At 36.0% G+C, this 15,426-nt stretch overlaps 2 protein-coding genes and 1 long non-coding RNA gene across 3 annotated transcripts; 2 read left to right on the forward strand and 1 right to left on the reverse strand.

Annotated features, from left to right (window-relative positions):
- The first annotated feature begins 3,672 nt into the window (after positions 1 to 3,672).
- LOC103435870 (uncharacterized) lies at positions 3,673 to 5,051 on the forward strand. Its single transcript, XM_008374295.4, has 3 exons — positions 3,673 to 4,251; positions 4,510 to 4,643; positions 4,787 to 5,051. The coding sequence occupies exons 1-3, from the start codon at positions 3,968 to 3,970 to the stop codon at positions 4,837 to 4,839; spliced, it is 471 nt and encodes a 156-aa protein (XP_008372517.3). The 5' UTR covers positions 3,673 to 3,967; the 3' UTR covers positions 4,840 to 5,051.
- Positions 4,934 to 8,294, reverse strand: LOC103435871 (uncharacterized). The gene is made up of 7 exons (XR_011581461.1): positions 8,020 to 8,294; positions 7,150 to 7,189; positions 7,016 to 7,060; positions 6,321 to 6,395; positions 6,053 to 6,167; positions 5,527 to 5,886; positions 4,934 to 5,233 (listed from the first exon to the last, which is right to left on the reverse strand). It is a non-coding gene; the product is annotated as an uncharacterized lncRNA (long non-coding RNA).
- A 4,489-nt stretch (positions 8,295 to 12,783) lies between these two features.
- LOC103435869 (dimethylnonatriene synthase-like) lies at positions 12,784 to 15,067 on the forward strand. The gene is made up of 2 exons (XM_008374294.4): positions 12,784 to 13,823; positions 14,172 to 15,067. The coding sequence occupies exons 1-2, from the start codon at positions 12,837 to 12,839 to the stop codon at positions 14,802 to 14,804; spliced, it is 1,620 nt and encodes a 539-aa protein (XP_008372516.3). The 5' UTR covers positions 12,784 to 12,836; the 3' UTR covers positions 14,805 to 15,067.
- Positions 15,068 to 15,426: the final 359 nt, after the last annotated feature.

The following is a 15,426-nucleotide window of genomic DNA, read 5'->3' on the forward strand; positions in this document are numbered from 1 at the left end:
ACTATTTGAATCAAATGTTTTTTTTGTAGGTAAATTATTTTGCATGAATTTAAAATATATCAGGCATATATATATGTGTGTGTGTGCGCGCGCGCGTGCGCATGTGTGTGTGAAATAATTTACCTACATTAATATGTAAAATATAATTTTATTGACTTAATTAAGCATGTATAATAACATATATTAGACATGTTTTATGTTATTATTTATTAGACAATGAATTTATAACATTAATGTTTTTTTGTTGTAAAATCATTAATTCTCCCTTACCATCCATCCGTATGGCAATAATTATGTACATCAAACGTTCAAATAGGGTTTATAAAAAAAAATCAAATAGGTTTTAGGCATCTGATTTGTTTTTAATATGTGAAGTCAAATATAATTAATAAATTTGCTGATGTGGAATCTAGTCAATGGGTTTTATTCAAGAAAAAAACTTATGTCGGGTTTTATGTATAGAAAATTAAGTTTTAGGGGCTAAAGTCATATTTTCAATAAACTTTATTCTAGAGGATTCTCATAAATTTGTAAAGGGCATGGGTTTCTGGTTTTTTGTGCCAATCTTGGTCGAGGTGAGATTCTATGTGCTGAAGTTTGGGGTGTTCTTATTGGGCTGCAACTTGCATGGAATAATGAGATTAAAAAGATTATGGTAGAATCGAATTCTACTCTTGCAGTTCAATTGACTTCAAATGCAAAAGTGGATAATCATCTTCTGGAAAGTTTAGTATTGAGTTATCGTGCCCTTATGCACCAAAGTTGGTCTTGTAAAATTCATCATATCTATCATGAAAAGAATTTTGTTGATGATATGGCTTGTTTGGGTTTGTCATGTAGTTTGGATCCAGTGTTTTTTTGAGCAAGCTCCTCCTTGTCATCGACTGCTAATTGTAGATATAGATGAGGTTTCATGGCCTCGTGGTATTCTATTGTAATCTTCCTTTTTTTTTTTTTTCTTCAGGCCTATGCCCCCTGTCAAGCCAAAAAAAGTATATAAAGATTATTGTAAAGGGTCAAAAAAAATTATCTTTCATTATTTGGACTAAGCAATGGATGGATGCATCTAACTCGAAATCAATTCTCAATGGCTGGAAGTGTCCAAGATTTTTCAACATTTAAGTTAGACTTTTATCCTTCAACATGAGATATTCGTGACACCATTTTTTTTACACAACTTCAAAACTTGATACTAGATATTTGATTATGTTTGACTAAAAAGATATGTGTTTTTTTATAGTGTTACAGATGCACCCCCATATGATATATACATATATATTTTCAAGTTCAAATACTTCTCCAATAAAAAAATAAAAAGAATAATAAGGGAGATTAATACACATGTGACATAAATATTATTGTGATTTACCATGGTCCTCTCAAATCCACTTCTTTCATTGACGAGTCGGGTGAACTCTTAGGTTCACTAATCCGACTCTAAAGCGAACTACAATATGTTTAGATGAGGATATATTAATACAAATGAAATTAAAACAATTTAGTTAGAAAGGAATTACAAAACATTATAAAAATGAATTTGAATCGCACTACAAAACATTATGAAGACGGAGCTGAAATGAGTTATTTGTGAATCTCTTTCAATGCATTGTATATAGTGATTTCAAACTCCTCCACAAAATATTTTGTACTACATTTCTAACTAACTCAGGCTAAATCCTGTGGCATTTGCAAATCCCTCCATAGATTCATGGATATTATATGGAATCCCTGTATCTCAATTATTTCAAGTGACATGGGTCAAAGAATAAAAATGATGATGGATGAATAGTACCTTACTTTGTTAGAGCATTTCCAACAACGTTTGTTTGCCCTCACTAAGTGGGACTGGACTAGACTGGACTAGCTGTTAGTCCAATACTGTGTTTGTTCCATGCTGGGACTAACATTAATGAGACTAAAGGGGACTAGCATGGACAAAACCCTTCACTAAGAGGTCTTAACGAGACCCCCCAATAACCATGGGACTAGCTAAGACTATCTTCTCTCGTCCTCGTCATGCTCAACAACCACTCCCGATGGACTCCCCGTCATCTCCGGTCACTTAGATCATAATAAAATATTAATAATTTATATATTAAATAATATAATATTAGAATTTGTTATTATCTAGTTTCTTAGTCCAACACTGCACCAAACGCTTCACTAAGTTAGTCCAGCTTAGTCTAGTCTAAGCCAGTCCAGCTTAGTCTAGTCTAAGCCAGTCCAGCTTAGTCCTTGAAGCTAGTCCAGTCCGAGATAGTCCGGCGCAACAAACGCCCCCTAAATGACATATTTGACATAAACTGCCGTCAAGCCAGTACTACAAACAATCCACAAATCACTTTTAGGTTTTTCTAGAAGCAATCTTAAACAAACTCAGTCTAACACATATAGAAATAGCTCTTTTTAGATCATGAACGTAAAATTTATGCATACAGTTCAAACTCTTGTTTATATGCAACAAAAAATGTTTCCAGGAAGAAGTTGCGTATTTTCCAAAAGTTTATTCTATTTTGTCATAACCTATTGGTTATCAAAGTTTTTTTTGTCTTTATTTTCACCAAATTTGTTTTGTTGTTATTTTGAAAGCAATGTCACATTTAAAAAAGTATGGTACGGAATTTAAGAGGTAAATGCAATGTATATAAAGTTAATTCTATCCTTTAGTGGTTGTCAGAGATTTCATAAAATGTTAAATATGGTACGATCTTGGTACAAGAGTGATGTTATGGCTCGTTTGAATGTATTTTTAAAATGATTGAAAGTACTTTTAGAGAAAATATTTTTTGGTTCTAAAAGCACTTAAAAATGCTTTCTACGAGAAGCACCAATTATGTGTTTCTTCCAAGAAGCACTTTAAGTGCTTTTCCATAATTTACTTGCATTTTTACTAAAGATTGGTTCCAAAAACATTTTCATCAAAAGCGCTTTCAGTTATTTTAAAAAGCACATTCAAACGAGATGGCATAACGTTTATATTTTATTATGATTAATTAGCACTATTATTAAGAAATCACGGATGTTTAAAGAATCTCATATGTTTAGCAACTGAAATTTGGTCATGTGATATTTATCTCATCAATGCTGAAAGAAGTGTTAAGTTCGAAGTCTTTTCGTAGAATATCTCTTAACTATTTTTGAAGTAACTGAGGTTGAATATCAAAGATAGTAATGATTATTAACCTTACCAACCGAATCTCCCCATCGTACTCCAATTTCAAATGGGGTTCGTGCTTTTTCTTATGAAAGCGATATTGCGTCGGAAGAGTCATTTGCAACCTTGAATGCACGATAAACACATATAGATTATAGAGTGAGACGTTCAACCCTATATACGACTCTTCACACGTCTTTTATTAGTGGTTACGACTTCACAATGACTATGTTTGAATGAGAGAAATAAACTTGAAATTTTGATAAAAATCAGATTTATAAATTGACATGCGCTAATTCCTTTGTTTGGATTCATAAACATAGAAACTTAGAATTTCCACATGGATAAAAAAACTTGAAATTTGGGACCTCCAATTCCTAAGTTTAAATTTAATGTAAATAAGTGTTATTTTCCAATTTATATGATTGAGAGTTTAAATAACAAATTATGTATTCAATTTTTGTCATTTTAAAATTCTTTAATAATCTTAAATTTCTTCATCCAAATATAATGTAAGTATTTCTCTGAATAAAAAAGTGATTGCTCTTAATTAACTGAACTACGATTCTTATTGCGGTTTCATGTTTCTATTCTCACTTGGAAGGTTTATAGAAGTGGCTTATGGTAACCCACTAATCAATAAAAGCCCATTTACACTTGGATTAAGAATGATCGAGTTGGACCAGATCGGCCGGACCCAGCCCATTTGGCCACCGTATTGTTTCAACTTTCAACCCATATCTAGTTCGGATCTTGAAACTTGAATTCACACCATCCAGCTGCCCATCGCTGATCAGTCTTCCAACAAAACCCATGGATCCTCCACATGGATGCAGGCCATGGAGGCCATGCTTGCTTCACCATCCCCACCACCACCTCCACCACCATCACCACCGCCACCCTTTATTCCTCTGCCCTCTCCATCACCACCTACACCGCCGCCACCATAACCACCACTTCCACCATCTCCGCCCCAATTTTGCGTCTTTTCCTCAAAACCCAGAACCCCCAGCTGCCGCCGCCATTCCTTTCCCAACCCATATGAATTCGGAACCTTCTGAGTTCAAAGAAGCGCACTACGACGATCCTACCTCTCTGTAAGTAGCTTCAGCTTCTTTGCTTCAAGGTCTAAGTATGGTTTTGGTCCCTCTAGTTCTAGTTAATTGCTGCAATTCTTAGAGAATAGCTTAATTCCGCCATTTTTTTTTTCTTCAATGGAATTAACAATGTGAGATGAATGCATATGGCGTTTTTACACCTCAAGAAACTCCAATTTAGGTCCACACGTGCCGGATGCAAGCAATTGTCCTCGATTCGGCAATTCAAGATTTGGTTTCTGATCATTTTGTTAACAGGACATTGCCGGAGCAGACGCATGGTGAAATCGGTGATGGTGTGTTGGAAGAGGAAGAGGATGATGAACCGATTTTCGTCTTAACAGACGAGTGGAAGGAGTTTTTTGCAAAATCTGAAGCTAAGAGGAAACTAGGTACTCTTTTCTCAGTCTCTCTCTTCTCTACTCTTTCACTTCACTTGAGGAAAATTATTTCCGCGCAACTTGTTCTTGTGCGCGGCATCTCAAGAACATTGACTTGTATAATATCATTGTGTGCTTGGTGTATGTAATAACAGAGAAGCAGCAGGCCAAGAAGAAGAAGGCAAAAGATAAACAGAGTCAAGAGTGAAATCATAAGTTTCCTTTGTCTACGAGTCTCTGACTTGTAAGTGGCGATTTTTCTTCTTCTTTTTTTTTTTTCTGAAATATTGGCAACGATGAAATGTTGAAGTAATTTTTGTAGAAAAATGTAGCAATTATGCCAGAGAAAACCCTAATGTGACTCCAATGTTCATCGAAAGGAAGCTTTCTGATTTATATGACACTATTGTTCTCCCAGAAGGTTACCGTGAAAGATCCATTGATAGAGTTCTTCGTACATTGACTGGCTGTGCCAGCGGGAAGGCTTGTCCGGCCATCTATGGTTTGTAGGCTAGCTTGTTGAGTGCAGCATTAAACCTTTCCTCCGGGATCATGCGGTGGTTTTCGTAGAAATCTAATATCTCCGTTGATATGTTTTTCACCTGTCAAAATATGCGTTACAATTAATTCCCAGCGTACGAACAGAAAGAGAGCACGCTACACTTATTTGTTATTACCAACTCTAGACTACGATGATATGCTAAATGCAGATGCAACAACTCTATTTGGTCAGAGAAACCTGATTTATAAACCGATCCCTCGAGCGTAGGAGATATGCTAAATGCAATCAAATGATGAACCCAATTAGGGTTGCGCCTTAAACAGATCAAAGGTCTTTTTTCTCTTTTTATGCATAATCATAAGGAAACGATGCAGAAACATCCGGAAGACTCACCACATTCAAGTCCACACGAAGCTCTTCAAACCATGCTGCGGTATCTTTATCTCTAAGTACGCTAGCGATGCATATGCAAGCTAAAGCAATCAGGTATGGAGGATGTACAAGTGCAAGGCCCATCTTGTACGTATCATTTACAACTCCCCTGTATATAAAAAATGTCAAGGTTACCTCACGTTTAAGTTCTACAGAGTGCGACGCTTATCAGAAACACCAAAGAGGCATTTCTATATGAAAACCCCTCGACAACAAGCGGAGCCCTAAAGAAACAGCCCCCAAATAACAAGGCTACGGGTTGTGGGTTTCTGGAGATGATGTATAGAATATGTATCGTTTAAGCCTGCATCTTGAAGCAACCTGGAAAGAAATGGAGTGAAACGGTTTTAAGTAATAATCGAGGGAAATTAAAGAGAAAATTACTGTAGTTAGAGCGTTATCAAGGTGGGAACTAAGCACTAGCAGGTAAAGAGAGATTCATCTTTGCAAGCATCCGCTCATCAAAACTGACAGAAAAAGTACGTACTGAGACAACGAACGATAAGGATGGTATACAACCAGATAATAGTTGAGAGCTTCTAAAATCTTCATTTCCATTTCAAGTATGTCTTTGACCTCATATCTATACTTATCATCTAAATCTGTAAAAGAAATGTGGCAGATTGCCGTCAGTGCTTCAATATAAATAGAACGACAAGTAAATCATAACAAAAATTGGAGAAAGGCATCTATTATTTCCAGGAACAATTACTTACAAATCTTTTTTTATATAAAATACTAGAAGTTTAGCTTGCCTTGTGCTTTCTTCCGCTTTAGATGCCAGGCACAGGCAGGTTGGAGCTACGAGACGTGGATCATACATACTCTTCCTGAAGCAATAATGAAACGTTATGCTTGGAAAGAAAAATCACAACTAAAATTCAAAGTGCTGCGATGATAAATTACTAAACGGCAAGACCAAAGAAAGGAATGCCAACAATAACTGTGCAGTGAATTGAGACAAAATTGCGTTGTGAACCCAGAATACAACAATCAGAACAATGCAATCCGTACAATAAAGATTGAACACCCATACGCATGCATACATGGCACTGAACTTTTGGGGGGAATTAAGTACTACAAAGTTGATAAGTTCAGACACTCATCTAAACAACATCTGATAAATAAGTGGGGTGAACAATATGCAGATGAAAACAAACAAACAACAGGCACGTTCAATCATGATTGACAATCAATGAGTCGAGGATATGCGTAGGTTAGCTTAGCTATTGAGATAAATCAGTTCAGAGACAGAAAAAAAAAACGTAGCTTAGCTAAAGAAATTATTAACTTGACAGATATGAACTCAGTTATGAAAGGAAGGATTTGGGGGTTAAGTTTAACAGCCTCAGGACTATCAAAAGAGAACAACCACAAATAAGCAATAAGCCATGAACTTATGGCTAGTGACTGAGCATTTCTCGTACAATATGACAATTAGTTAACGTACTTGGTGTACACACGTCTCATATATGTAACTGCGGTAGCTACAACCCTGAAACCAGTAAATAGGAAATCAGATAGATAGGCAGAAGTGAATTAAGGATTTTCCAGAACATAAGCAGATGAGGAAATTAGCCCGACCTCTGTCTCACTTTTACAAGTTGTGCCAATCTTGATATATCTGAAAGTAAGGAAAAAGGAAAAGAGCAAAAAACGATTAATTTACAGTAAAGCAGATATGAAAAACATAGTGATCAGCAGTATTATGCACGTGCATTTGAGCAACATCCATTAATCTTGTATCAGAAGCTCTATTCCTAAGAGTTCAATTACGTGAAAATAATAACAATATGGTATAAGGATACAAAAAAAGCATCACTTCAACAAAGAAGATGCCCAAACCAACTTTATAAGATGGTAAGTAGCCAAGAACCATATGACAACTTCTAGGGGAAATGATCATTTAGCAGAGAACCAACTCACACAACCGCATGACAGAACAACAATTTGTTTCTTCTGTCGTTTCGATCCAGTGAAAAGGCTCCAAAGGTTACATTTCATCATTTAGGAATTCTTGATAATCCTGCTAAAAGTTACATTTCTTTCTGTGCATTAACCCAAACAATAATCCGCAATCAAGCACGTTCGGTAATGCATAGTACCATTCGCTGAATTGTTATATCATGATCAAACAAGAATCTGTACATCCATCCCAACGCTCTGATTAACTACAGCTGAACTATCAAATTTTAGTTCTTTTGTATCGATTAGCATGCGAAATTCAATGCAGCTGCCGACTCATACCTAATGAAGTTCTTAAATGCAAGGGCATAAGAAGCTCAATCGAAACCAAGAAAGTTCAACAAAAACGTAACAATTCAGCATCCACCACAGATATAATCAACAAATAACAAAAACCCACGTTGGAAAACACATTTAAACCTACGAAAATCGAAACAAACAACAAAATCAGAAACATGGGAAACAATTTCGGGATCGAAAGGAGCATACTAGTGGGACGAAGTCCAGAAATTGGCAGCCATGTTTTCTTTCCTGGCAGATTTCCAAGTCTGAGTTCCCCCAACTGTCAATTATTCCGCCGTTGAGAACTTCAGATTCTGTTTTCCGGGAAGTTGAAATTGGACTTTGGATTGAGCCCATTTCGTTGACCGGGCCTTGCAACCCATCTCTTTGAATCCAATTCAACCAAAGCGGTCCAACCCAACTAGGAGAAAAAACACAAATGATAATCTACCGACAGAGTTTCACCCTGAGCATAGCGCCCTGCACATGAGCCGACCAAAACCCCTCTCATCCACTCGTTTTAAAGCTGTAAAAATGAAGCTGGAATTGTTGTGGGACATTGTAATGGGATTTTTTTTGCTGGGGATGTCTTTTCACGGCTGTTAGTCCGTGTCTTCGGTAAGATTCTCCTCCAATGTTTATTGTTGATGCGCTCCTAGTGGTTGTCTTTTCATTCTAATGGACTGAGCATGTGCTCCTCTTTGTAATGTTTTTTCCTCTATGAAATGAAAATCGATCGTCTTAAAATGAAGCTAGAATTTGATTGTGTGTTTTCTTTTAAAAATGGACCAGCTGGTGGATTTGTCGCGATAGTCCACAATTTTGAGGACTAAGAAGATTCACAAAAGCATTTTAGCTTCCTTGGCGCGATACACCATTGAGCCTTCCAATTTGGGTTTAAATTTTCATGTCATGGCTTGACTATGGAATATATTTTCCATGTTACTATTGAATTGTTACGTGCTGTAAATTCACTAATGTTATGATGTGTATTAGTGTTATAATGTGTATATTTTTTTTTCTTCGTAATACACCATAGGTTTGAAAGATCAAAGTTGCCATGTGTCAGGATGTCGCGACATTAATGTAAATGTTGCACCCACCTTCATGGACAGACATGAAAGCTCATGGGGACAGATACCCTCACTCAAGTCATTCGTTTGTTAAATTGCATATTATAGTTATATAAATATACATGTGTTATTTTTTGAAGAAAATATATGTATATAATATCTAATATACATTCATACCTTATACTCCATATCATATATTATGGGGTGTGCTATCCACACACCCATTTTTACTTCTCGCACACCCCTTGTTAATTTATATCCGTTGATCTTCTTCAATTCATCCGATAAGACGGCTGAAAACTAAAAAGGGGTGAGAGAAGTAAAAAGGGGTGTGTGGATATCACACCCCTATATTATATGTGTAAAAGTGCTCTTGTTTTGTTATTCAAACTGAAAAACCCCTTTCCTGCGTATCATGTATTAATATTTTTCTCATCACTTTGTCACTTTCCACTACTACACTTGTTGATGCACAAAACTGGAGGGGTCTTGGAACAACGTAAATCCGACCGTGAATCTGCAAGAAAGTAAAGAACACAAGATGTATCGTGGTTCACCCCAATGTTTGGGCTACATCCACACTGATATTGTATGTCTCTGTTTGTGAGAGGATTGTGAGGGAGAGAGAGCTTGAGGTTTGTGAGGGTGAGGAGGCCCTTTTATGGAATAAGAACTCCTCGCTTATTACATATTGGCCCCTTCATTTATTACATAATTACATTTGAGTCCCCCGATTATTTATACAAGATCTAAATACGGAGGCCCTAAGTATGGTACAAACAACACTAAAATTTTTGTAACATTGAAATTGTAATACATTATCATTCAAAATGGTCCCTATTATCGTTTGAGTATAAGACATACTATAATAAAATTTTCTTAGTTATTTTTCGGTTGCCCTCACTGGAAAAAATTACTAACTTCATCCCTACCCACCTTCTTCAAAGTATTGTCATTGTATTAGTTTTCACGTAATAATTCTTTTTTTTTTTGTGGTGTGGTTCATTGTATCAGTTTCCACGTGATAATTACTTTTTTGGGTGGTGGTGGTGGGGGTTTTTTGGGGAGACAAGGATTGTCTGCCTTTCTACTTCTGATGCCCTCTCGTACCCTCCTATTTGTGTGGTCACGGTTAAGGCACGTCAACATTTTATATTACTATTCATTTTTGTTTGATTATATAAAAAAAAACAATATAAAACATTAAAATGGTTTAACCGTAACAACACAAAACATAAGGGTAAAGAAAGACACCAGAAGTGGAAGAGCAGACAATCCTTATCCTTTTTGGGGTGGGGGCCTTCATCGGAGTATTGTCATTGTATCAGTTTCTAAGTAACAATTCCTGTTTTTTGGTGGTGGGAGTGTTTTGGTTTGGGGTGGGGGACCGCGGCAAAGCCTAACAAATCCAATCATGCATAAATATGTGGTCAATAATTTGGAACATATAACATCAGTCCCCCTTTTCTCCCACGTTGATCGTACTTGTACATATCCGCACGTCCTTGGTTTGCCAAACCAGTGAGGCTGAATAGGGATGGAGTTAGGTTTAAGTTACGTAAGCGGTCGATTGGGGTCGAACTTAAGTTAAAAAGAGATACTCTCACCGGAACACCTGTGGATGAGTTTCGTTTGCTTTCACTATTAATGTTAAATCTATATTTCTAAAAGCAAAACACATTAGGGTTCTTGGAATGTAATTTAAAAAAATACGGTCGGCCGGGCTGGGGCACTGTGAAACATTTACATGAATATAGTGCTTCATATGTAAAGGTAAACTCTGGCAGTTGAAATGAGAAAGAATCATTGGAAGGAAAAAAATAATAATAATAACAACAAAGAATGTTGTACACTAGTTTTCGTTAGGGATGGTAGTTTTAAACACGATATCTTAACATGACTTGAAATCCTCATACAATGGGTGGTGCTGTCCACGTCACTTTTTACCTCTCAAATCTTTTTTAATTTATTATTGTTGGATTGAATTAATTAAAGTAAATTTAAAAATAAAAATTAACAAAAAATATGAAAAAGATGAAAATAAATTCATGTATAGCATTACCTTAAATATAAAACCTGACTCGAAGCTAGCGTTACTCACGAGCTTTGGATTCATGCATGTGTCATATCATTCAACTAGCTACATTTCTTTTTTCGTAGGTAAGTGTCTATTGGACCTTTGTGCGAGGTTCATTTTCCTTCAATTTTGTATGTCCATTTGAAAAGTCAAATGAATGATCTATCAACCACCTGTCAGCTATATCCTACACACAATCTTACCACCTGTCAGCTCTCTTTCGCAACACCAGTCTTCTTGGAAAAAAATATTGTGGTTCATATATTAAAAAATATGGCAGTTGGATTAAGAAAGAATCATTAGAAGAAAAAAGTTAATAACGATAAAGAATGTTGTACGCTAGTTTTCGATAGGAGTGGTAGTTTCAAACACCCTTCTTAATTTAGGGTTTTCATGAATAAGAGAATATCAAATGATAAAAAATAATAAAAATTATATGAGAAGTGAAAATATGTTTGTGTATAACATTACCTTAAATATAAGGTTTAAATCGAAGCTAGCACCACTCATGATCTTTCGATTCATACGTGTGTCATATCGTTCGACTAGGTACAACATGTTGGGGCTAATAATTAATTATACTTATTTGTCTCTGAAATTAAAAGTTTGCAGCGTGACAAGCATAAAAAACTAGAAAAAACGTGAGGATAATGCATATTGATGAGTAGGGAGTAAACGCAAAAATATAAATAAAAGAGTTTACGCTACTTTTATGTGAAAGGTTATAGTTTGATTTTCGTCAAATGCGAATTTAAATCACAATATTGCTAGCTTATTGGTGAGGCTTAGCTAGTTCCCCACCACCTTAGTATAGATACTATGGTTTATTCAAAAAATAATAAATAAATAAATAAAAGAGATAGGCCATGTAACTCTTGTTTCTTAAACTTAAACTCATATCTTTAAACATCCAAATAAAACTCAAAATTAAAATTTGTTAACTTGTGGGAAATAAGTAATCTATTATTATAAATTATCTAAAATACCCTAATTATTTTAATTAATATCTCTACTAATTAATAAAATACTCATTGTCAACCAAAACTCTATGAAATTACCAGTTTAACCCTCTAATTAAAACAGAACATAAATAAGAAATATGGGGCATAAAGGTAATTTCACACAACCAAATTTTGCTGTTTTTTTTTTCAAACTTTCACCTACATGTAATCCTAACATATCTCTAATTAAAAAAATAAATTAAAAAAAATAAATAAATAAAAACTTCCTACTTCCACATTCTCTATCACTCTCTTCCTCTCTCCTTCTATTTCAAAAACAAAAATAAAATTTTTTTCTCACAAATTGTGTGTGGGCGTTTAAATTAAAGAATCTTATTTTTACAAAAAATAATGATGAATTTCGTTAAGTATTAACATGCATAATTTCAAAAAAATAAAATAAAATAAAATAAATCCTTCCCGTGAAATCATTATTTCCATCTAGCCTTCTTTTTAAAGCAATCTAACATTTTAAAATTCAAATAGTAATGCACTATTTGCGGGAGTGAAAAACTGTGTTATTTCAAGAGTTAACTATACAATTATAAATATATGATATGCAAATGTTTACCTATATAAATTATTTGCATGTATTATTATTTTATGTGCAAATAATTGACTTATAGTTTTGTGTAAAATATAAAATTATTTTGAATCAAATAACATTTATTATTTTTTACGTAAATCATTCATGAAACACGTGTGGATTTCAATTGCCAAGCACGATATTTGTACGAAACTCAATTTCCTTCAATTTTGTCTGTCCATTTGAACAGTCAAATGAATGACCTTCCTCAATCCTATAAATACACATCCCAAAATCTACCATATCCTACACACAATCTTACCACCATTCAGCTCTCTCTCACCACCATGGATTCGATCATTTCTCCATTCCAAATCATTCATACAATTTTAGCTTCTCTAATTCTCTATGGTGTCTTGAGGATCATAGCAATAGCAAACACTAAGAAGAACACCATCAACAAAAATACCACGTTGCCTAAAGTCCCTCAACCCTCGGGAGCATGGCCCTTCGTAGGTCACCTCCCTCTGCTACGTGGCGAAAACCCAGTTGCACTTATCCTCGGAGCCATGGCTGATCAACACGGACCCATCTACTCACTCAAGCTTGGCCAGCACGAACTGCTTCTTCTCAGCGCATGGGAACAAGTCCAAGAATTGTTCACAAAAAACGACAGAGTTTTCGCCACACGACCGAGTACAGCCGGCGGCAAGTACTTGGGTTACGACAATGCCATTTTCTCCCTCGCACCGTACGGAAGCTACTGGCGCGACGTTCGGAAACTTGCCACCCTGGAGCTTCTCTCGAGCCAAAGAGTTAAAACCCTAAGCCACATCAGAGCCTCAGAAGTCGGTTCCTTCATCAAAACTTTGCACTTACTTTGCACAAAGGATAATGTGGGTCCAAGTTCCACGTCATCGTCATCAGTGCATATGACTGAGTTATTAGAGCACTTGACGTTCAACATAAACGTGAAGTTGATCGCCGGGAAAAGATTCACGGCTGGCCAATATAACGAGAAAAACAGTGACGTTTGGCGTTTTGAAAGGGCATTAAAAGAGGCTTTGCATCTCTTTGGAGTTTTTGTCTGGTCGGATGCTATGCCATGTTTTGGGTGGCTGGACAGTTTGTTTGGTCACGTGAGTTCTATGAAGAAATGTTTTAAGGAATTGGACTACGTGCTTGAGAAATGGCTCGAAGAACATCAACAAAGAAGATTGGAAAGCAAGACTAATAGGGTGGAGAGTGACTTGATGGATGTTCTGATATCCAACTTTAAGGAGGATGAAATTTCTGGCCATTGCCGTGATAATGTCATCAAAGCAACAGCACTGGTAAGTTTATTTGGTGTAGTATACATATGGCACAAACTATATATTTGGCATGGTGTTATGAGTCCACTAGAATCTAACACACTTTCATATTTTAATACCTAACCATAAATACAAAATGATGCACCCAAATACACTATATATTACACTCAATTACACCTATATATTACACTTAATACAAGTGTGTTACATTTGACGACAAATGTAACCTAAGTGACAAATTATTCGATGTAACACATAATATATAGGTTATTTGTTAAACATAAATAAGGTTCAATTATATATATCATATCACCTGGGATTGGAAAAATTGGATTAATTTTGTTTTTTATTTTCCTTCCTTTTCTGCAGGTGCTAATGTTAACTGGCACAGAAAGCACTTCTGTGACACTAACATGGGCGATCTCCTTGCTCCTCAACCACCAAAAAGCCCTAAAATCTGCACAGGAAGAGTTGGACATCCATGTAGGAAGGGACCGATGGGTTCAAGAATCAGATCTCACAAACCTCAAATACCTCCAAGCCATTCTCAAGGAAACCCTACGCTTATACCCACCTGGCCCAGTCACAGGCCTCCGTGAGGCCATGGAGGACTGTCATCTCGGTGGCTACTTCGTCCCCAAAGGCACTCGTTTAATAGTCAACATTTGGAAGTTGCAGCGGGACCCACGCATGTGGGCCAACCCTTGTGAGTTTCAACCTGAGAGGTTCATGACCACCCATGCTGACGTGGATTTCAAAGGTCAATGTAATTTCGAGTACGTTCCGTTTAGTGCAGGTAGAAGGTCGTGCCCTGGTATGACACTAGGTTTGCATGTGGTGCAATTGGTTCTGGCTCGTTTGATTCAGGGATTTAACATGAACAGAGTTGGTGATGGGCCAGTGGATATGAAGGAAGGATTGGGACTTGCCCTGCCTAAAGCAAATCCGCTGGAGGTTTTGCTTACTCCACGCCTTCCTCTTCAGCTTTACCAACGCCTTTGAATTACTTTGGGTTGATATCATGATGCGGGAGTGCATGGATTAGTCATTCAACTGAAGTAATAATGTGATTTGATGATTAGCAGCAGCAAGATTGAAGTATATATCATGAAGGCTGCGGGTCTGCTGTTCTGAAAATGGTGTCTTTTTTCACGTCTTCTCCTTCATTTTTTTACGCATGTCTTACCACTTAACTCTAACCTAAAGAGTTGAGCAATTTCCAATGCAGTCAATTATTTCATAATAAAACTTTAGCTTTTATCAAATACTACTTGATTGGGAGCAACAATATTCTTATTTTACATTCAATTAACCCTAATATTTTCACTAAGGCACTTATCCTACGATTATAGGAAATAGCAAGTGGCCATTTACCATAGTGGTGGAAATGAGTTGAGCTCTTACTAGACGGCATGAGTTCAAAACTCGTTAGTGGCTAATCTAATTTCTAATTCAACAAAATTTATCGTTTGATAAAAAAAATGTAGAAAATACAAATATTTAACATTTATAGAACCAATTGTTTGAGGCATGCTCCATTTTTAAGTTACTTTGGAAGGAAATGGAATCCTTACCTATAAGTTAACTGAAATATGTAACTAAATACCCTACGCACCCTAGGCTA

This window comes from Malus domestica, chromosome 05, assembly GCF_042453785.1.
Source record: "Malus domestica chromosome 05, GDT2T_hap1".
Classification (NCBI taxonomy): domain Eukaryota; kingdom Viridiplantae; phylum Streptophyta; class Magnoliopsida; order Rosales; family Rosaceae; genus Malus; species Malus domestica.

What these genes read in the sequence shown, in the direction of transcription:
- LOC103435870 (XM_008374295.4), top strand. Translation starts at nt 3,968, where the DNA reads ATGGATCCTCCACATGGATGCAGGCCATGGAGGCCATGCTTGCTTCAC. An exon ending in TACGACGATCCTACCTCTCT is followed by an intron (nt 4,252 to 4,509) that starts GTAAGTAGCTTC and finishes TTTTGTTAACAG; the next exon opens with GACATTGCCGGAGCAGACGC. An exon ending in TGAAGCTAAGAGGAAACTAG is followed by an intron (nt 4,644 to 4,786) that starts GTACTCTTTTCT and finishes ATGTAATAACAG; the next exon opens with AGAAGCAGCAGGCCAAGAAG.
- LOC103435869 (XM_008374294.4), top strand. Translation starts at nt 12,837, where the DNA reads ATGGATTCGATCATTTCTCCATTCCAAATCATTCATACAATTTTAGCT. An exon ending in TCATCAAAGCAACAGCACTG is followed by an intron (nt 13,824 to 14,171) that starts GTAAGTTTATTT and finishes CCTTTTCTGCAG; the next exon opens with GTGCTAATGTTAACTGGCAC.